This window comes from Penaeus vannamei, chromosome 24 (assembly GCF_042767895.1).
Source record: "Penaeus vannamei isolate JL-2024 chromosome 24, ASM4276789v1, whole genome shotgun sequence".
Classification (NCBI taxonomy): Eukaryota; Metazoa; Arthropoda; class Malacostraca; order Decapoda; family Penaeidae; genus Penaeus; species Penaeus vannamei.
The window spans coordinates 959,836-981,909 of record NC_091572.1 but is presented as its reverse complement, the minus strand read 5'-3'; the positions used below and the strand labels follow the sequence as shown (position 1 = coordinate 981,909).

Genomic DNA, 22,074 nt, shown 5'->3' with positions numbered 1-22,074 from the left:
TAGAATGGGGTGGGGGGGGGAGTGCTTTTGTGGCATGATGCCTACAATACTAAATAAACACTGTTTTTTAAGCAGGACTTGGACTGGGGGCTATTGTGGCATGATGCAGCTTGCACACTCCTTCCACAGCCGCTTGCATGGATCCTCACACACTTTGGGTTATTTGTCTGTATATATAGATAGCTTCACAGGTACTTAATCACTAATGAGTCAGTTACCGGTATTACCTATCTCACCTGTTTACCAAATTTTTTTATTTTTAGGAAATATTTTCTCATATCATTTATTGCTATTAGTAAGGATAATGAAATTATAATAGATATGTTGTCTGTAATAATTATAACAGGATCAATGTTAATAGCAATAATGAAAAAACAATTTCCCAGAAAACTCAGGGAAGGTGAAGTCAGGTGAAATCACAAGACCTACTAGTAAGCTCTTTCATAGCTGAGCACTTGTGGAGCCATCTGTGCATAGAGATATTTCGCAAACAAAAGTACAGTGAACACTACATTTTCCCACTGGCATTGGGTTAATCCAACGCCTCTGAGTGATCTGTATTTCATGGCATGGCTTACTTGGTCGTGGATGAAGTGCTATTCCCTCTTGGCTAACTTGGCCAGGGCTACAGTTGACAGTTCTCTCATGTCTTGTTGCTTTGATGCATGCCCATTACATTTTATGCTGTTCTTTATAAAGTACCCTCATGACTACATGTCACTTACCCTGGAGCATTGCCTGAGGGAGAGTGGAATGTGAAATGCTTTGATTGGCTGTTGTTTTGTTTAATAGGGGCAATATTTAGCACATATGTGATTTGCCTATATCCCTAGAAAATATCATGCACCAAAAAAATTGTGCTCTCTTGCTTCTACTGTAAACCTGTACATAAATTTCTCTCATTTTACAAGATCAGTCTCTCAGGTCAACTACTCATATTTTCATATAGCACTCTGTTAAAGTGACTCTATTCAAGTGTAGCATACAAAAGGAAAGTACTGAAGATGTGGGAATAGCAGTATTGTATATAACTGCAAACAATCTAGTCTTGTATGAACAAGGTTTGTGAAAATGAGAGAAAATCACATTCCATCTTTTACACAGTGTAACACACATAATTTATTAAGTTGGACTCTAATTTACATAATCAGGCTACTATAAGTTTGACCTAGCAACAAAAATTCATATCATGCATCTGAATATGCAAACACATCAAGATAATGTTTGGGATGTAGGTGATACAGAGGCAAGTCCAGTCAGCTGCACATCCTCCATGGAGCAGAGGCCATGCATACACCAAAGTCTCCTGGAGGCTTTGGTTTAAATCCATGTTCACACTGACAGCTCACATGATCAGGCTGAAGCTTTATAACAATATAGCCTAAAGATGTGTTAAACTGGAAATGAGCAAGTGCAGTTTCTTGAGTCTAACTTCACAGACGTTTATTCAGTGATGATAAACAATTCAAGACAGTAAAACTTAAGCAAGGTATAAGCCATCAAACCAGCTGTTGGCCATTGGGTAAACACAGTCTTACCTTTTTTCTAATAAAAAATAACTTCAGTCTTTCATGTTTTAAATAAATTCAGCTTTTTTTCCCATTTGTAGCTTGTTATATTGCTAAGAATGTTTCTTGTTGGTTCTGTTTAGCCCAGTGCCCCTGGGAAAATGGTTTCCACTTTGGGGATACATGGCCAACTGGGCTTGCCTCTGGGGCCTATTTCAAACACAGTCAATTTGTCACACTTGCTATGCCACACGATCAAATAATGTGATTTCTCTTTGTATCACTAGTATCCAAACCATAATTTCAATGTTTTTTTCTTATTCAGAGATGCATGATATTCATTTTAGTTGCTAGTTCAAATCTGTAGTAACCTGAATATGTACATTAGAGTCCTTTTCAATAAATTAGGTGTGTTACACTGTACAAAATGGAATGTGGTTTATTCAAGAATGGAAAAAAAATAAATTCATTTTTGCAAATCTTATTATGAAATAAGAGATAGTATATAGTTATATACAAGGCTGCTACTCTGACGACTTCCATTCTTCCCTTTTGTGTGTCATGCTTCAAAGCAGTCATGCGGGCAGAGCTCCATTTGACAATGTAATTAGATGACACAAGGAGACTGATCATGTAAACTAGAGTGAAGGTTACTTACAGGTTCACAGCAACAGCAAGAGAGTGCAATGTTTTGGTGTGTGATATATTCCAGGCTTGGCAGGCAAATCTTTTATTTGCTAATTATCGCCCTTTGTACAAAACAATAGCTAATCAGAGCAATACAAGACCTGATCTCCCACAGACAATGCCCCAGAGCATGTGGGATGTGGGTATGAAGTTACCTTACAACGAACAGCATAAAATGTAATGCATGCATGACACTAACATGACATGATTGAGCTGTCACCTGGAGCCACGGTCAAGTTTGTTCATGATGTGAACAGAGCTATGACCAAGTCAACTATGCCATGAACCCCATTTCATTTGGAGGCTAAGGTTTAGGGGAACCGTCCCTGGTGATGGGGGGGGAATTTTGGGTTAGATTGGTCGAAAATGAGTTATGGTCAGTTTCATATTCATATACGATTGTAAAAATGCCCATGCGAATCTAAACTCCCACAATGAAAAGTTTAGGCAGTGTGTGAGGTGAAAACACCCAAGTCTCCCTGCCGCTGTGTCGGCGATTTTCACCCTTTCGCACTCTCACTTGTATTATGACCTAACCTATTGAAATGGATCATAGGAGGATAAAAGTGTCTTATTATAAAAGAAAAAAAAAAATTACTTGACTTAAAATTTCTTTCCCATAAAGTGAAATAGATATTATTCGGTCTTGACATATTTATTATACAAGTATATTTAGGGTTTGATGATAATGCATGAGCAGTTACAAGTCTGTATCTCTAAAAATAAACTCGCAACAAATAGACATTCACACAGGCTGAGTGCTCCCTGTGTCAATGGCTGTGTTAGACTTTTCTGATTGCAATAATTTTACATTTGTGCTTCCATTTGAAACTAAACAATCGATTAAACATCATTATGTCATTATAAATCCATTTTATGAAAATAGTAAATGTGATGACGATATGAAATATAATCTATTTGTGTAGACTCGTAAGATAGACATACAAATATCTGATACCTAATGTTACATCACAAGACGAAGCGTCCACGACAAACGTAAATAAGCGATTTGTATTTCAAAATAATTTTGATATATCAATGCTTTCTGAATGCTTATTTCTGACACACAAAAAACAACTTGTCTCTCCATTACAGATACTCCACTCGTGACTAAACATTTATCACTTGTTTCAAGGTGGCATCACATAAAAAGAAAATGGATACATAAGATAAAACATTACGGATCTAATGGGTACATGTGCATATATATATATATATACACACGTACAATTCCATGTACCTTTACATTAATTTACATGCATATAACCATGTAAACAAATGTACACTCAAGAAAACATTAATAGAAGAGATCTAAAACAAGAAACAACCAATTTCATTTAACAGTCTTATTGTCTTGGGTCTGAATTTGCCCCTTTTCATGGGAGTCATTTGTTTGTTTGTTTCTATAAGTCGGAGACTTAAATTTGGTCTGAAAAAATGCGAATGTTAAACCACTAGCGACAGTCCATTTTCAAGCCGAAAATAATATTTTCTGGGCGGCTTCAAGATCGGCGCACGGGCGAGTCCGGGAACCTGCCTGTGCACCACCCACCACGGGTGACAAAATCAGAGCGCAAGCTCCAATCTAGCATCACACCGGCAGGATGCCCAGTAATGTTTACTTTTCTTTGTGTCTGGTATGTGTGATACCCGTCCTAAGTGAATTGAAATACATCAGATATCCAAATAAAATCGGTGGCTTTTTTTTTTTTTTTTTTTTTTTTTTTTTTGTGATATTTATCTATATAACCCCCTCAATCTCCTCTGCCTCCAGGGTAGGTACTCAAAGGGATAATGCCAGAATTTACATAAATCCTGGAGAATCATTTATTACTGTATTTTTTGCTACAGAAGATGCATTTTAATCTGATACATTGTCCAAAAAAATTGCTTGCATCCTATGATGTGCTTGTACCTTTAGAGCAAGACCAGTGATTTCTGAAAGTTCAGCCATGCAGATTTCCCTTACCTAATATTCTTTGAAATCAAGGACATGAGTAACGTACATACTATAAGTTTGTAGCCCCTCCATAGCACGAAATTTGGGAGTGAATGGATGAATTGTAAACAAACCCTTTGGAGTTAATGGCTTTCTTTTTCTACTTTAAGTCACAGCTTATACGTATGACTTAGATCTGAAGGAGGTAAACAGTAATACATATGTTTTCTATAATAGTCAGCAGTAACAGGAAAAATTTGCCTGCCAGCTTTTTTGCAGCACAAGTCTTCGTAGCTTAAAAAAAAAAATGTACCACACAATCCACAATTTTATCTAATTTTGATTTCTGATACGCTTAGGTAAATACGAATAGCATACGCATGTTAGACTCCTTAAGACTTCATGGACGAAGTTCACTATGTTCACTATATTACTAAACAAAATGAGGAAAACTGAATAAAGAGATGGGTAACAAACCATAAATAACCCACTCTCCTCTGTGAATCTGTGATAAGCCCTTGTGAGTGACCTCAAACGGGTATCAATCTATCTGTCTATCGATCATGAAATAATACAATTGCCTAAAATTTTACCCAGAACATGCAAGTGACTGCCATGAAAGTGAGAAGGGTGGGATTGATAAGTGAAGAATGATTCTAGCGTAAACACCTAGTCCTACATTTATGATAAGACATAAATAGGGTCTCACACCAAAGGGTCTCACTCAAAAGATGCTAATTCCCTTCTCTTTCAACAATGTCTCCTAAAACAAGTAGGCAAAGTTTCCTTTCACAGCCATTCCAATTGTTCATACCGTGTCAGAGTTACATCTGAAGCCCTAGCTCGTGCACCATCTACCACAACAGGCCTTACTAGCAAACCCATTCCTGCCGAAACTCACCCATCTCTTAACCTGTTGGAACCGGTTGCATCATGGAAAATACGGTGCCGAAAATACGGGCAGTGCGATATTTTGGCAGCCAATATTCCAGGCGTGCGGTGCATAGGGCGTGCATGGGAACACCCATGAGCAATGCCAAGATTGTGTCTCCGCATTGCAGGGTTATTTTACATAGAGCTTTTCAGCTTTTTTGCTATTTTCCAATGTCCATATTTGTCTTTTGATTTGCTTTATCCAGATGGTAATTGCTTACTTTTCTTGCACTGCTTAAGCACCTTACCTGCCACATTAGTTTATTGATGGGAATAATGCCAAAGTCTCCTTCTAAGCGCCCAATGAGTTAATTCACACTCCAAGAGGCTTGTGTTTGGAAGACATCCAAAACTTCCGAAAGATAACCCAAGGTAACACTCTACTCCCTCATCCATCCTCCAATTCGTACTACATTTAAATTATTTGTTGATATCCATCCACCTCAAGTTCCCCCCACCCCCTTCCTCCTACACTCTCCCAATTCTCCCAACTCTCCCATTCTGAATGCTCACGGAAATCCCTTCTGTCGCAACAGGGTCCTTCTCCAGACCCCTCCCCTCCTGACACTCTTCTTGATACTTCATCACCTGCTCCAGTCCCCTTTGCTCATCCTTGGATTCTTCTCCTTCTTCAATAGCCACCTCTGTTTTCTTTGAATAATTCAGTCAATCCCCCTATCCCCTTAACACTTCCTTTTTTTATTAATCTCTGCTTTGCAACATTAAAAACACCTCTTTTCCCTTTTCACTACCATAATATCCTATAACACTCTCTAATCTTTGACATCTAACACTCCCCTGGATTCTTCTCCTTGTACTTCTCCAACAGCCATCTCTGTCCCTATTCCTTCCCCAGTCACAGATTCGCTACAATTTACTCAGTTGCCGTATCCCCTTAATCCTTCTTTTTTTTACTAATCTCTGCTCTATTCCATATGCTTAATGCTCTAATTACATTTTATCCTAATCTTTAACTCTTCTTTACCCTTTTTGCCACAATACTTTTCCCATAATGCTATATGACCTTTGATGTCTAGCACATCTATTTATTCCAACCATTAACTATAACTTCATATACTATTGCAATGAAGCTCTATTAGGTGGATCACACAACCTTGGGTTATATCTTGGATCTCTGTACGCTATGATGAGGGAAAGATACTAACAATGAATCCTGTAATCAGTGTAAAATCGTGTTACAAACTCCACCAAAGTGCCAATAGAACGTGTCACCTTAAAGCAATGTAACAAAGCTATCTATGGTGGTACAAAAATTAAACACCTAACTACAGGAAAGGCAAGCTTGTCTACTACAAGGTCATGTCAAAAGCCATAAGGTCACTATAAGAGTAGAATTGAAATGATATGACATTCTTGATAGAGATAAACTAAATCGGTTAGAAAATTAAACAGACTAAAAGAGTAACCACAAGTGAATTTCCAACAGTCAGCGAAACTTGTAAGAGAAGAGAATTTTTTAAATAACTGAAAAATCAAAATAAACTAATTTTCAGGGAGAGAAAATCACTAAAACATTGAAATCATTCTAGTGTAATCAATATAACTCTCTAAAAACAAGAGATCAGTTATTTAGTTAGTGAATGATATTTCAAGATTGTGTACCAGAGTAGCAAGACTGTCTCCTACAGTGTTTCTTGCAGTAATGAGGCCTCAGGCAGAAAGTGGGGGTAAGAGCATTCCCCCCCCCCTTTTTTTTTTTTTTTTTGATAGGGCTCGACTCTTTATTTGTTGAAAGAGTATAACAGATAAAGAAAATAAGAATGGGGAACATTATTGAGCAGTGTAGTGCCCAGTCCCAACCCAAAGTCCAAGGTGGGAGGTTTTGACAAAGTGGTGACGAGCTCACTATGCTTTTCCTCAGGGGCAGACACCCTGTCTAACCGTTAGGTTTAAGCCATGTGGGTGCCATTTTGTACTCCATTGGCTTGCACACAATTATGTTTATATGCTAGTCATACTCCTTCTCCTCCTCCTCTTCTTCCTCATTGAGGGCACCACATCCTGAAATAGGAGAGTCCTCAGGCATGAAATCAGATTGAATAGGAAACACACACACACACCAATAACTCTCATCTTGGTATCCCAACATTCATCAAAACCATTTCCAGAGTGAGTCGTGCAGCCAGCACATATTGCGTTGCCACTGAAGTCCAGCGCTCCAGCCACAGTGAGGCCGCAGCATCTGGGAGTCAGGACAAAGGGGGATCGCCAGGGAAGTCACACACTTCTGAGTTCCTGGCAACCCGTGCGAAGGAACTTATCACCTCACTGAAGTCCTTGATGAGGAGTGAAAGTGAGTACTGGTTATGTAATGTCTTTGTTGGTAGGGATTGCTCTAGAGGAAATGTCTCTCATAGGAATTGTAGTGACATTTTGCTTATTGCTTGTTATTTGTTATTATATGTACATCAGTACTTTTTGATATTTTGCATAGTAGAGATTAATGATTTTTTTTTTTTTTTTTTTTTTTTTTTAAGAAGAAGAAAAAAAATATATATATATATATATGTATTATAAAATTATAGGAGGACTATTAGCAACAGTACAAGCAGTTTGACAGTTGATTAACAGATTGCATTGTTAATTGCTTTTTAGGTAATTAACAAAGAAATGATAACCTAACCACATATTGATCATTGTTTTTTAATGGATTTTATTGCAACATATATGTGTAGATAAGATAAAAGACTGCTATAATATAAACATAATAAAAATGCTTCAATTCCTTTGATATAGAGGCAGTCATTTAATCTGTGTCAATTGTTTTTGTGTTCATATATGACTTCAATAATTATCAAGTAGCAAAAAAAACAAAAACAAAGGTTTAACATTTTTCTGACGGGTTCGGCTATAGCTGTCATGGAAAACCAACCCTTCATGATAGACACATCTATGTGCCCAAGTTAGCAAGCGGAAAGCACCAGCCGAACACAGTGAACGCCCTGCCGGAAAGACTAGACGGTGGCCAGTAGTCACTGGAATGAGTGCCACACAGAAAATTCAACCACTGTCAGTATAGAATTAAACGAGCATCTGTCCTTCATTTTAGATTTTCAGTTGATATGTAGGCTGTCAGTCAGATGTTCTCCAGAGCAAATCACATCAAGCAGTAGACAGAATAGTTTTGTCTGTCAGATGTTTGGAAAACAGATGAACCAACCAGATGCGAGAAATTCCTTGTCGTCATTGCAAGTTTTATGTTATGTAGCATAACATTCTGAGCAGGTCTATATGAATATTTCATTGGTGGCATTAAGCCAGAGGCTGGGACTGGAAGTAGCATCGAGTCTTCTCCTCCTTCCAGTTTAGTATGTAGGGTGAGACGGATTGCGCTATGTTCCCAAGGTGGAATGTCATTTCTAGGCCATATTTTTGGGGGGTTTCTATATTTGTTTATACACACTGAAATCAACCCTTTTCATGAGATTGTGTTCTGCTGTGTGTTGGAAGTGTTGCTTTTTTCTGTGGGAAAACGGAAGTAAGTTTGGCCATTTATGTCATGTACATTCACCTGAAATTACATTTTGATTAGGCAAAAAACTAGCTGAATTGTGTGATATGTGTTTACTTAAACCTCCAAGAACTGCAGACCATCTGGCTTTTCTGTACTCCCAGCTACAAAGAAGGCCTTATTTTTAAAGTTTCACCAAAGCAAATTTTGGTTGCAGGCATATCAAGAGCTCACTTCCATGTCCCAGAAAATGTACATTTTATTGTCATTTATCAAATACACAGTGTCAGTAGAGCAGAATGTTGAAAAAGTTGCTTGTGAATGAAAGTGGGGATAGATCTTAACAAAGGAAATGCGTTTTTGGATGTATTCATAAGTATCTAGATGACAGTATGTGAGGAAATGATTCTGGTATTTGATAGTATAGTGTAGGAGAGGGAAAATAGCAGGGCTTTAACTAAATTTGATTTTTTCTTCTTCTTCTTCTTCTTCCTCTTCTTCCTCCTCTTCCTGCACTGAGTTATTTACTACTTAGAGTGATGAGGAGGAGGCTGTGCAAGGAAAAGTCTATTAACATCTGGACAAAGCAAATCAAAAGACAAGTATGGACATTGGAAAAGGGCAAAAAAGTTAAACACATTTATGGAAAATCATTTTGCAGAGAGATTCTTGTCACTGCACAAAAGTGTTCTTGTGCGCCCGGCCTACACGCAGCGCACTTGGCAGAACAGTCACAGATTCAGATACAGTTTCAGATTCTGAAAACTATTATAAATGAAACTTTGTCATTTTTCCACTGCTGCATTATCCATAACCATTTTTGGCAGATTTCAGCATAGACTTCCTTATAATAGTCTTTCATGACTTTCTTTACTCTGCCAATGTTGTTTTAAGATGCTGAAACCCTCTTCATCAAAGTTCTTTGACCTTATAAAAAAAAAAAAAAGTTTAGAGGCATTTCGCTGATCTAGGCTACAAAGGGTGGCACAGAAATCTTTGCTCGTAATTCTTACCTGTTGGCCTCTGTGGATATTGGAGCAAGTGCTTCACCTTGCCATCTGCAGGGTCTGATTATGTTCAAATGCATTGAGTGACAGATAATTGTCTACCTTTAGTTGCTTGGATACAGAAAGAATCTAATTAAGGCCCTATCAGACTAGCACATTTTTCATCAATTTTTACATTTCCATCTGAATTTGAGGCTTTCTGCAAGTATATCATGCTAATACCTCCCAGACGGTTGTGACAGTTTCCACCTGACTAATTTCCATCTTGATCTTGTGCTACAGAGGATCTATTCCGTTAGAATGTTTTTTGATCAATAAATTATTAGAATAAGTTAACCCATTGTACGCGGATGGCATCATATGATGCAAAGTGCAATTGACAGCCGGAGCAATGGGCAGGTGTGCAGCCTGGGAGTTAAGCAGGCCTGGGGATATCAGCTGCCAAGCCAGTGTCCCACAAGCAGCCTTCCAGGGCCTAGGCCAGCCACCCAGGCTTGTGCGAGCGATGGGGTGTTTCATGCCAAAGGAGTTGAATGCCTTCAGGACATGCTAAAACCAGGCCCACCACTCTCTCTGAGAACATTTATATATGTTTGCATGCTTGCATATATTTACAAGGGTTTATATAGACTTTTGCAAACATATATTTTCTCATATACATAAACAAACACACATGTGCGAAAGAGAGAAAGCACCAATGCCACAGTGCACTCTCCAGCATGGTCCCATGCACCTTGAGTCCAAAATAAATAATGCTACTTTAACTGCAACAAGTGGGTTAATGTAAACAGAAACTGATATTATTTAGTATTTCTCCATACAATATACTTCACTATATTTATTTTAAAATAACATTATATGTATGAGAATGTTTGTGTGGTCCTGGCACCTCACTCAGATTAGGCCATGTTTATTTACATTGGCACTATATTTGCTGCCTTGGCAGTGTGATTAGGGCCAGTCCACTTGCATACGGAAAATTCATGTGGAAATGCAAAAATTGGAGGAAAGAGTGCTAGTGTGATAGGCCTTAACAGTATTTTTGCATATGCATATATGTCATATCCAGAAATTTGCAGTCGCCCTTGTAGTGTTATTATTTGTACAGTGAACATTTTATTTTGTTGTTCTTTTTATTGTTATTTTGAATTTCCAGAATTTTTGCTAATTATTGTAAAAAGTTTTACTACTGTTTACCCAAAAGATGCATAAAGAATAAAAAAGGAAGAAAAAAGCTTTTCAAACATGACCCTCATTAATGTTCAGTAAATACTAATAAACTAAAAGATCTCCAGGTATTATAGTGGTCACATACCAACAGCCATGCATCTCCACATTCCAGACAGGTATGCTACAGGTGTGCCTACCAATACAAAGGAAGATGGGTGTTGTAGAGGTGAGAGGATTGAAAGAACTACCACCATTTCAAAGCATTCTGTTGCCCTTTTGTTCCAGGTCCCCTTATTTTCTGGCTGCCTTGGATATACTTATCATGTGCTTGTGAAATGTGTTTTGTTTTGTTAGGTGTGGGAAAGGTTTAAGTGTGTACTAAAATGTTTGGTTAATTAGCCCAATGCCTCTGGGATGGTTTAAACATTGTAAGGCCTAAACTCTGGTGTGCCCATGAATATAGTTCTTACCTAGTTGTTTCAATACGGGAGAAGAGCTAAGCTCAGGTGGTCTCGTCTGCTATATTTAAATTGCCGTGCATCACATGCAAACAACTGGCATGCTTGTTTTCTCATGTCATATATGTGCTAAAAAAGTCCTGGTTTGTACTTAAACACAAATATGTATGATACGATACCCTAGTGTTATATTTTTGCTTGAATTCCTGCAAAAGCAACTGGCAGCTGTTATGCAAAGTCCAAATGGTATAGGGGCTATTAACCCATTGGTGCCAGGTATTGTATTGTCCACTGCAGTTTAGTTTTATGAATTTTGTTAACTCATAGCAGGCTCTACAAGTTCTTAGTCCCCAAGGAGTCAATTACTAGGCTCACCTGACCTTACCTGATATCCCATATCCATGAATTTTTGGGAAACTTTTTTTTTTCTAAGGCCATTAATAACAGTACCATTAACACTGTTATTATTATTGACATTGGAACTATTATGATATTATCAACTCTCGTAACATTAAGAAATATGATTTATTTCTTTTCTTTTCTTTTCAAAAAATCAGGGTAAAGAGTAAACATGAGAGTTTACTTAGAACTGATAATTGACTCTGTGGTGACTAAGCTATTTTGGGGTCATCTATGTTAAAGCAAAATTGATAAACTAAAATCACAGATAATGAGATAATGATGGCCTGACATACACATCCCTGGCATGGCATATGGGCCACCCAGAGGCAATGAGTTTAAAATGTTGAGTGCAAAGTTTTGTGTTGCTTGTATGTGTTAAACCTGTTGTGGTGTTACATGGAGAGATACTTAACATGGTCTTATAATCACAATTTTTCCTGGAATATGAATTGACCTCGATTCTGGTTGATGTGACCATCACATCATGAAAAAATTTGGCTTGAGGGGCTTTTGCATTATTTCCATCCATAAACTAATGTTAAATGTACCATCCATGAGCTGTGACTGGTAGAGTGCTGGCTCAAGGGAGGATGTTATTTCCATGCTCAGGATCCTATTCTTGAGCACCGTGACCGGCCATGCAGGTTGTACTACAGAAATTTGAACATTAGGAAGAAATTGAAAAATGACACAAATAACAATGTGTTACTTATTGTCATTATTATTGGACTGAGTTATGGAATATCTAAAGAGATGTTATAGAGTCAGTGCAAGGAAAACAGTCTATTAGCATTGGGATAAAGCAAATCAAATGGCAATATAGACATTGGAAAATGGCAGAAAAGCTAAAAATGATTATGCAGTAATAGAGAAAATAGCATAGCAAAGGGAAGGCATAAGAGTCTTATCACTGTACATGAGTGTTCACCATACAAGCCCCACACTTGTCAGAGTGGCCACTAAAGTATGCCTAATGCCCACATTTTGGCCACATGAAGGTAGTGAAGCTTCCAGATCCAGTGGGTTATGATTGGTATTACTATAATGTTTATGACAATGTGTGCTGTTCTTTTAGATGAAGAGAAATTGTAATGATGTAATTTCAAAGAAAATTTAGATGATTTTCATTCATTTGTATTGATTCAGCTGATGAAAGATCCAATGTATAGTTGGTAAACAGCATAGTAGGATGAATTTGATTAGAATTTATACATTTATTGTAACAGTCCTTTCTGTGTATGATGAATCTAATAAATGTTATTCTTAACTCATATGTAAAGAATGTAATTTGATTTATAAAATTAATGGGGGAAATCAAGAATATTTGCTGTTAATTTACTCAGCTTTATATTTGGTGTCACATTTTCCCAATATTTCTTATACAAAGTTTGAAACATATTTTGCATAAGATATGCATATATCAGTATTTCCAAGGTATTTTGAAGACAAAAGAATATATTTAAAAAAGAAGAAAGCAAAATGAAAACTGTAATCTTTCAAATAGGCTCTGATGTTCCTGATTGGATCCACTGATTTTGTTATGAGAGATTTGATATTTAGTTCATTATTTTAACATATTAAAGCTAATATGTTATTATCAATCCATTGGATCTCGATACTTCACTACCATGATATACCACAAAATACAGACACTAGGCTTACTTGAGCTGCCGCTTTGACGGTATGCAACTTGTAGGCCGGGTGCACAAGAACACTCATGTGGTGACAAGACTCCATACATTTGCAACGGCATGTTCTCTTTATGCAAAAGCATTTTTAGGTTTTATGCCATTTCCCAATGTGTATATTTATCTTTTCATTTGCTCTATACAGATGGTAATAGAGTATTTTTCTTGCACAGACTTCATGTCATCTCTCAAGGTAGTCCATAACCAATGCAAGGAAAATAACATGTAACATATTGTTATTTCTGGCATTTTTTATTTTTCATAATATTCACTTTTCTGTAATACTACCTGTGCTGCCGGTCACAGCAACTAGGAATAGGATCCTAAGCATGGAAATAGTGCCCTCCCTGCAACAAGTGCATTTCCAGTCATGGTTCATGAATGTAAATAATACAAAAGTACTTTCCTAAACACCAAAAGAGTCTAGTCACTCTCCAAGATCTTTGTGCACTTATGGCGAATCACTGCCGTCAGCCTGGCCTGCAGTCAAATTTTTCTATAAGGGCATGTTTGTGTCAACCACCCTTCAAGTCAAACTTTTTCATGAAGTGATGGTCACATCATCTGGATAATAGGAGTTAATAGTTTTAACCTCAGCACTGCTTAAAAAAATTTTTATATTACTATTTAGGCATAACATCTCATCTTTCACTGCATAGAGCTTTAACGGGTTTCTTGTAACACTCCCTTTCTTTTTTTAGGTATATTGAAGCTCAATTTGGAACCAAAGAAGTCTGGTATGGCAAGTGGGAGCAACACCAGCAGGAGTACAAAGAGCGACAGCCACAATTCCCTCACCACCTCGGAAGACCACAACAGGACTACCATCTGGCACATCCCTCCCGAGGTCTACTTCGGTGACAAACCAAGGGACGACAATCAGAACATTGCCGGGGGCTCTTGCAGCACAGACGATGACAATAGCACTGCTGGTCAGAGCATTGTCGATGGCAAGGGTATGGATGCCGCTCTGAACAACAACAATAACAAGGCTCCCTCATCTACAAGGGATGGTAGACTGCAGTTACAACCAGTGGAAGTAAATGGCAGTTCACAACCTCTTAGGTAAGAAGGCATGTTTTGTTTTTTCTTTTTTTTCTTTCTTTCCTTTTTTATACATGCTCATTTATGTGGGTGTAAGTTTCATCTTGTTGGTATATTATTGTTTTTTATTTCTTCTCTTTGTCTTCTATGTAGATAATAAGAGTATTTTTGGTATTCTGGCACCAGTTTGGGGAACGAGATTTGCATCATGGAGGGAGTTAAGGGATTAGCCCATGGAAATACGAAGCATCTTGGGTATAATGGACTCGGTTGATTATGAATGTATGTAATGTTCTTTGAAAATCATTTATTTTTCTTGATCTTCCTCTCTCCTTCTGCTTTCTGTAATAGGAGACTTAAAAACTGTTATAGCCATATAATGGGTTTATTTTAGTGAAACGAAGATAGTTTTTTAAAAGTCATAATAAAGTTGTCAGATTATTGTATAGTTCTGATAGTAATTAAATTCACTGTAGACTTAAATATATGGCCAGGCACACAAAATTGACCTGAGATTACCACAAGTTTTAGCTCATTACATAAACAGTTCCCATTTCTTTATTCATTTATTTATTAGAATTCCTTGTCTTGACTGACACTTCTACCTTGATCAACACTGCTTTCCTTTGGCATTCAACCCCTTAACCCCTATGATCCGGATGATGTGACCATCATATCATAAAGAAAATTGTCTTGAGGGGCGTCATAGAAAAATCTGGCAGTAGGCCGTAGTTACATAAATTGCTGGCTGAAGGCCAGGGTGATGGGAAAGACTTGCCATGAGTTCACAAAGCTCTTGGTCAGTAATTAGACTCATTTAGCATTTAGGAAGGGACGTTTACATTATTTCCATTGATAAATGAGTTGGGAATGTTCCATCTGTGAGCCATGGCTGGAAGAGTGTTTTCTCCAGGAAGACTGCTCTTTCCTTGTTTAGGATCCTATTGCTGCCTGCCATGACCAACCATGCAGGATGTATTACAAAAAATTGAATAGTATGGAAAAAAGAAGATAAATAACAAAATTTTACGTATTGTTATTATTATTGCACTAAGCTATGAGCTACCTAGATAGATCATATGTAGTTTGTGCAAGGAAAATACTCTGTTATTACCATCCAGATAGACCAAATCAAATGACAAATATAGATTTTGGAAAATGGCTTAGAAGCTAAAAATGCTTATGCAGAAAAAAGAAAATAACATTGTAGAGTTGAGGCATTGAGTCTTGTCATTGCACACGAGTGTTCATTTGCACATGCCCAACAAACCACACACCTGGCAGACTGCTCACAGAAACCTAATGCCCATATTTTGGGCCACATGATGGCAGTGAAACATCCGTATCAAATGGATTAATCCTTAGGTTATTATTGATATTATTTTTATACAATACTTATCCCTTTTGTAGCCCAGTTTTAGTTGTGGCTAAATGTGACACAAAATAACTTGTTGCATTGATAACATTAGACAGGCTTACCTGTTTTATTCATGCTTCCTGGTTTTCCTAAGCCCTTCCCATCTTTTCGTCATTTTACCCATTGTTTGTCTACACTTAGTAATTGTCTATCAATATTTACTCTTTAGGACACTTTGCAAACCCTCATACAAATAGACATCAAATATAACAACAGAAAATATGGCCGTTTGCTTGATTCTTGGCACAATAGGGAATATTTTGGTATGTTATATACAGGATATATAGAAATTGTCTCGAAAATGCATTTTCATGTCAATATTGAATGTTATTTACATGACTGGTCTTTCATGCTAGACCTGTGTAATAATGTAAATATGTATATGACTCATTTGTTCATAATATTCTCCTTTCAGTTCTGTTTGGTAGATGGATTCTTTATTTCTTTGAAATATGATTATTGTTTTTATCACAGCTCTTATTTAGTTTACTTATTGCACATTTTCCCTCTGCTACCCAAAGTTACTCACTCTTAGTTCCTTTTCATTTTTATTTCTTGGACTATGAACTACTTCAACTTCAGAATATGTGGTGGGATATCTCATTCATCATTTTGTAGTAACTGGGCTGCACACAACTGAAGATGTTAGAGAAGCAGACATGATAACTGCAGTGGGAAGTGCACAAAGGTGACATTTAAGGAACTTGTATGGGTAATACGTATGATTAGTATTCGAAGCCTGACCATGTGTGCATGTCCCTCTTTGGCAGCCTAACGGTGGTGGGTGATCCATCATCCTCCTCCTCCTCTTCTCTTGACGACCGCCGCTTCTCTTCGCTCCCAAACCGCGGCCACACAGCGAGAAACCTGAACGACTCCGAGCACCGCCTTGTCTGGGTGTAGGAAACGGCTACCTGATGATAACTCAGTTAATGCTTCCCCCTTGCGATTACTGCTCCCGGTGATAGAATATTTCTTCCATTACATTGCCTTATTAACAACAGGTGTGCATTGTTGTACAGAATGATATTAATAACTTCATTCTGCTGTACTTAACCATATTCACTGTATAACCACTTGTGAAAACTGTCTTCTCTAGTGCAAATTGTAGAGATTCTAGTCGCACAAAAGCAAATCACGAGCAACAGCAGGTTTATTGTGTAAAAACAAAGGTTTCCCGGAAGTAATGAGAGGAATAAACTTGCCTCCAAAGATAATACTTACAGGTATCACTCTGCTTATAGTAGTAGAAGGTGAATAATATAACTTTTGTAATGCTTTTAGAATTAAAGCTAGAGCAAATACCTTTATTTCACAGGACATTATGAGGATGCAGCATATTTGCAGAATGCTGGTACCAGGAAAGGAACCATGTGGATACATGTAATAATTAATTTGCTTGGATTGTATTTTTTCTCTGCTTTAGAACTGTATTATCATATGTTTATTTTTGTGATTATTTTAGTGTTCTTAAAGAAATTACTGTCTTTTTATCATGGCTGAGAAGTAACCTTTTCATTTGGCTTTTTTATCATTATTATTTTTCTGATGATAATGATCACAGAGGTTGTGGTGCTGTTGGTACTTACATGATTTTTTTTTTATCCTAGGAGTACCTCCTCTTTTACCAAAGATTCTTGCAGTGTGAGATTATTTTGCTTGAAAAAAGTACGGAGATGCATGAAGAAAGCATAGGAAAGTGACAAAGGTAGTGGTGAAATCTAATGGTGTAGTTTTGTTAGTAGCAAATTGGAAGTACGTAAGATTCCTAATTCAGCTGTGGGAAAGATGCATTGAAGAATGAATACATTGAAATTTCTAGTTTCAGGGATAATGAGAAAGATAATGATATTATAATGTTTGATAATATCACTAGCAAAGATAGATTATCAGAAGAGGATTCTTTTACTGTCAGTTTAGGTTTGAAAAGATACTTAAAAGTTGATTTTATTTATCTTAACTCTAGAAAGGGGGTTGTTGTTATACAAATTAATTTTTAGTATTAAAAAGTTTGTTAGAAATAGCTTTAGTTGTGAAGTTCCTTTCCATCATAACTAACCTACTATTAATTTGCTATCTATTAATCTATTCATTTGCTATCTTAACAAATACTTCTAACTAATTACAGAACTACCAACTGCAAAATATTTCACCTTTCATCATCTAATAGACATTGAAGATATGTTTTATGTAGGCAACATAGGGCATCTAGATATAGGTCTTGAAAAGCAAAAAGTAAGTTTTAAAGTAAGTTGAAAAGAATACATCAGTGTGAAGTATTGAAGTTTGTGTTACTTAATGTAACAAAATGTACTTAATCAACTATCATCAGGGAATTCAATAGGTTTTGTACTTATTGTGTAGTTGTATGTTTTGTCTATTTTCATTCTGTGCAAAGAAATTTTGTAATATGTAACAGAGAAGCGTATGTTTGCAAAGGTGCAATAGGCATATGTGGACTTATGAGTGAGTAAGAATAGGTGAGGACAGGGGAGAATAATGAGTAAGTAAGGAAGAAAATGTATGAGTAAGTAGGAGAGAGAGATAATGAGTCAGTAAGAGAGATAGTGTGTTGTAAGTAAGAAAGGAAGTAATTAAGTAAGTAGGAGAGTGTAAGTAAATAAGAGAGAGACTGATGAATAAGGAAATGAGAGGGAGAAAGGAAGAGTGAGCAAGAGTAAGTGAGAGGGAAAGAAGGAAAATAGTAAGTTAGAGTAAGAGGAAGAGTATTAAAATGAAAGAAAAAAACATGAAAGGTAAAAGTAAGAGTGTGAGAATGAAAATCAGAAAGAAAGAAAAAAGTAAATAGAGAGGGAGAGAGAGAGAAAGAAAAAACATGTCAGAGGGAGAGTGTGTGTGTTAGTGTATGTTTTTGTAGCCTTTGCTCTGTGTCAGTGTCTCATTTTGCAAACAGATTTGCAAAACAGAAAAGTTAAGTTCAGGTGATTTTGCCAAAGAATAACTAAATTGATATCCACTACTTTCTACAATTTGGTTCATGGATAAGTGACCTCTCTTCTATATCTGTCTGTTAATTTATATGTTATTTATTTATTTGTGTATTTCTTGATATGCTGCTGTGTTGTGATGAGGCTCTAGGATCTCTCTTTCAAAGTGCGTTGTGATTAGAAAGGAGAGAGAGTGTCAAAAAAAAGTGAGTCGAGTGTAACAGCTAATCACATTTTGCCGTTTCTATAATTGATATCCATTTCAGCTCTGTGGAAAGCTTGCTGACTGGCTTAAATTGATAGCTAAGGCATTCGAGTCTTGTCTGGGAGGGAAGGAAATGCCGCAGGAGGAAAATTGTTTTATCTACTTGTGTTTGAAGGTCTTGACCATCTATTTTATTTTATTTCTTTTGAACATTTAGCTCTTACTTCAGTTTATTATTACAGCTGTGATTGATGTTATTATCGTCGTCATTATTATTGTGATTTTGAATTTTGATTATAATTAACTATAATTATGATTTTAGATAGTTATGATTATGATTATAACTACAATAATGTTGATAATAATAATGATAATATTCATAATTTTTTTATTGCTATTATTATTGTTGTTATTTTTTAAATATTATTATTATTATTATTTGAAATGTTTATGATGTTAAAACTCTACTACATATAAAATAGTTCTCGAAATGGTTAGTCAAGTATTTTGACAGAAAGTAGAGAGAAGGCTTGACAGGAAATGTAAATGAATTTCCTGAGAGCCATGAACCTTGCAAAAAGCGTGTCATTTCCTGTCTTTTGAGCTGTCTTATTTTCAGGCTGAGGTAAGTTGTTTTGTGTAATAGAAATATATTGAAATTGTGTTACGACAAGTACCTAAGAAAAAGAACAAAAAAAAGGAAAGAAAAAGTTGCTAAGTATTTATTATTATTATTATTATTATTATTTCCTTTATTTTTCAATTATTTTTTATTATTTTGAGGTTTATTCTTTGTGTATTCATGCTCTCATCTTCTTGTTTATTTATCTCTTATGTTTTATCTCCCTTCAGCGGGCATTGAGTGAGGAGGCATCACATATTGCAAGGACAGATTCCTCTTTCATAGTATGATCCAAGTCATGCTATTGTATAATTTTGATGTATCATGGTTATTATTTTGCAAATGTAAAAAACCAAGCCAAGTGTATATAAAATGTGTTCATACTTGATTTGCAGTTCATACTGTGCTCCATTTTTTTTCTTCTTCTTTTTGAAGGATTTCCTTATTTAGGGTAATTACAAATTCTAGAGATTATGTATAGACATCCGTCCTCAGTCCATTAAGAACCCATGGGAGTGCTGGTGACAGGCAACTATATGTATTTATGGTAAATGTTGAGTTTATGTAAGCTCAAGCAGATTGTTTAATTTCAGTAGTAAAATACATATCAAGTGTTTTTTCTCCCAGACATAATTTTCATGGTAATAAGGTGAAAGGTAATGGTGCTCCCCTTCAATTTTGACAATTGTGTGAAAAAAAATGGTGTTATTCCTCAAAATTTGACAGGAAGAATATTAACTAAAAATAAATGGGTGGTGCTTTCAAGGTGCAGTTTGCGAGCAGCATTAAATGTAAGCATGATATTACATATGATATTTGAACTGTTATTAATTTTACAGGTTGTAACGTATCCCTTTGAATGCAGAATGGGATACTGTAAGCTCATTTATTTCAAGTAAAATGTCTGTTTGAATGTAAGATGATATTTAAACAAGTTTTTATGTTGAAAAGATAAAGATTGATGTCGTTAGGGACAGCTTACATTGGAGATCTATATCCTTATACAGGAATAAATTAATTACTTATGGTATATTAGCACTGATTAAAGCTACTGTAAAGAACTGCTCTTTTGAAGCTTATCAATGCTGTATTAACCTATTGACCCCCAGGAGTGATCTATACATGCAGTGTCCTCTGTAATTTAATTTAAAATAAATTTACTTACTCATTTAGACATACGTGTTTGGAAAGCTGCAGTAGACAGGGCATGTACCTGGTACCAATGGGTTAGGAATTGACCTTAGAATATGAACTGGGGAAAGAAGTGAGTAATGAAAATTTGTTTTATTTTCCTGTTGTGCCAATTGTGTACATTTGTTTGATATTAGTGTTTATGTAAAGAAAATTGTACCTTTTCCCAAATGACATGTAATGAATTTTGTATGTGTGTTATCAGTTTTTTCTTCCACCAGCACCATGTAATCTAAAGCACAGAAGGTTATATAGTTGATACAGTAGATCACCCATAGCACAAAGTTAACATTTTGTAATGTACAGTTAGATTACACTCCCCATTTCTGAAATGATTATTATAGAATCTCTTTGGAACATTATGATTTATTGTTAATAATGTTTATTTTTTGTATTAATAAAGATAAATTAGAAATAGCCAAAAGTATTGTGTTGGGAGGATGAAAATAAAGATAAAGGTTTGATATATATGTAGCACACATGTTTTTTGATAATGCAGTCTGCCTTCCACCCCTGAATCTCATTAAATGACGAAAGTGACTTTGGTAGGCAGTGGTTGAAAAATTTTGTATGTGACTTTTTATACTGGGATTTATATGTGACAAAATAATTGCAGGTTAGAGATCTTTGGAGTTTTGTGTTCGTGTGATTTTTTTATTAGCATGTTTTGCACCTTTTTCATATTATCATAAGGGCTGCAGTTGTAAAAGAATAAGTAATTAAGCATAATTTTTGTGTGTGACAATATGTGCTTGTTACACACCCACTCTCACATATTACAGCTTTATAGATAACTTTAGTGTGCAAGCTCACTCACAGTCTAAAAGGAGCCACTGTTTAAGGTTCTTTTTAGCTCCCACTTATTATTATAAAAAGAGGGTAAAAAGTCCAAGCAATTAGTCAATTCTTGGATTTTTTCTTTCACCTACAAGTGTAGATGGCACTGCATATTCTATATTAAAGGATCTGTATGCAATAGACTCAGTGATAAAGGCTTATGCTGTAGCTAATTTTGTATGGGGATCCACTTCCCCCGAGGCTCCCCTCTAACACATGGTAGGGTGGTTCAGTCCTCCAGATAAGCTTACCAAAGCAGTCTTGCCAGTATTCTAGAAAGCAAAATAGCAGTATTTTTTATAGTATTAGAAATAAAAATGTGATGAAAGATTGAATTGTGTTTTCTTTTTATTTCTTAATTCATTTTGTGAGGTGATGATAATTATTTTTTCCAATTAGAATACTGTGTTGATGAAGGATAAGGTTTGTGCATGCTTTTATTTGGGTTGTTTTTTGTATAAGAAAGATCTGTGGTATATATGAGAAAAATAATTGTGAATAAATCAATAATGATCAGTAAATACCAGATATCAAAATTTCTGTCAT

General features: G+C 36.0%; 1 protein-coding gene across 10 annotated transcripts in view; it reads left to right on the top strand.

Moving 5' to 3' along the window:
- The window catches only part of LOC113801054 (uncharacterized), a 39,790-nt gene extending 17,927 nt beyond the window's left edge, over window positions 1-21,863 (top strand). For 4 of the 10 annotated variants that reach the window (XM_070138193.1, XM_070138196.1, XM_070138195.1 and 1 more), the window contains exons 7-10: window positions 7,197-7,381; window positions 10,889-10,942; window positions 13,966-14,329; window positions 16,496-18,560. In XM_070138193.1, coding sequence (XP_069994294.1) covers window positions 7,197-7,381; window positions 10,889-10,942; window positions 13,966-14,329; window positions 16,496-16,628 — 736 coding nt within the window. In that variant the 3' untranslated portion in view covers window positions 16,629-18,560. Of the gene's footprint in view, window positions 1-7,196; window positions 7,382-10,888; window positions 10,943-13,965; window positions 14,330-16,495; window positions 18,561-19,730 lie in introns of those variants that run through there. The other 6 variants (XM_070138200.1, XM_070138201.1, XM_070138197.1 and 3 more) reach the window with 4 other exon arrangements.
- Window positions 21,864-22,074: the final 211 nt, after the last annotated feature.